General features: G+C 71.3%; 1 protein-coding gene across 1 annotated transcript in view; it reads right to left on the bottom strand.

The window, feature by feature from the left end:
* The window catches only part of CLMN (calmin), a 156,894-nt gene extending 156,582 nt beyond the window's left edge, over nucleotides 1–312 (bottom strand). The window contains exon 1 of the mRNA XM_019518609.1: nucleotides 180–312. Coding sequence (XP_019374154.1) covers nucleotides 180–261 — 82 coding nt within the window. The 5' untranslated portion in view covers nucleotides 262–312. The remainder of the gene's footprint in view (nucleotides 1–179) is intronic.
* Between the last annotated feature and the right edge of the window lie 22 nt (nucleotides 313–334).

Genomic DNA, 334 nt, shown 5'->3' with positions numbered 1-334 from the left:
GTCTACGCAGCCCCTCACAGCACAGGCCTCGGCAAGAAACTTGCAAGGAAAGATCAGGGGTGAAAGCAGCGCCGACAGGAGAGGAGAGGAGAGGAGAGGAGAGGAGGGGGCGGGCCGCGCCGCGCCGCGCCGGGGGGTGAAGCCCGGGCGAGGTGCGGGGGCCGGGGGTGGTGCTTTACCTTGCAGGTTCTGCACTCGGATGTCGCTGATCTGCCCGATCAGCTCCTCGCGCTGGAACCAGTCCCACTCGTGCCCCGCCATGCGGGGTGGGCAGCGGGACGTCCCCCGCCGCCGCTGCAGCACGGCCGGTGGGGCCACGCGGGTCCGGTGCTGC

This window comes from Gavialis gangeticus, unplaced genomic scaffold (assembly GCF_001723915.1).
Source record: "Gavialis gangeticus isolate Ggan-Ray unplaced genomic scaffold, GavGan_comp1, whole genome shotgun sequence".
Taxonomy (NCBI): Eukaryota; Metazoa; Chordata; order Crocodylia; family Gavialidae; genus Gavialis; species Gavialis gangeticus.
This window is presented reverse-complemented; position numbering and strand designations above follow the sequence as displayed.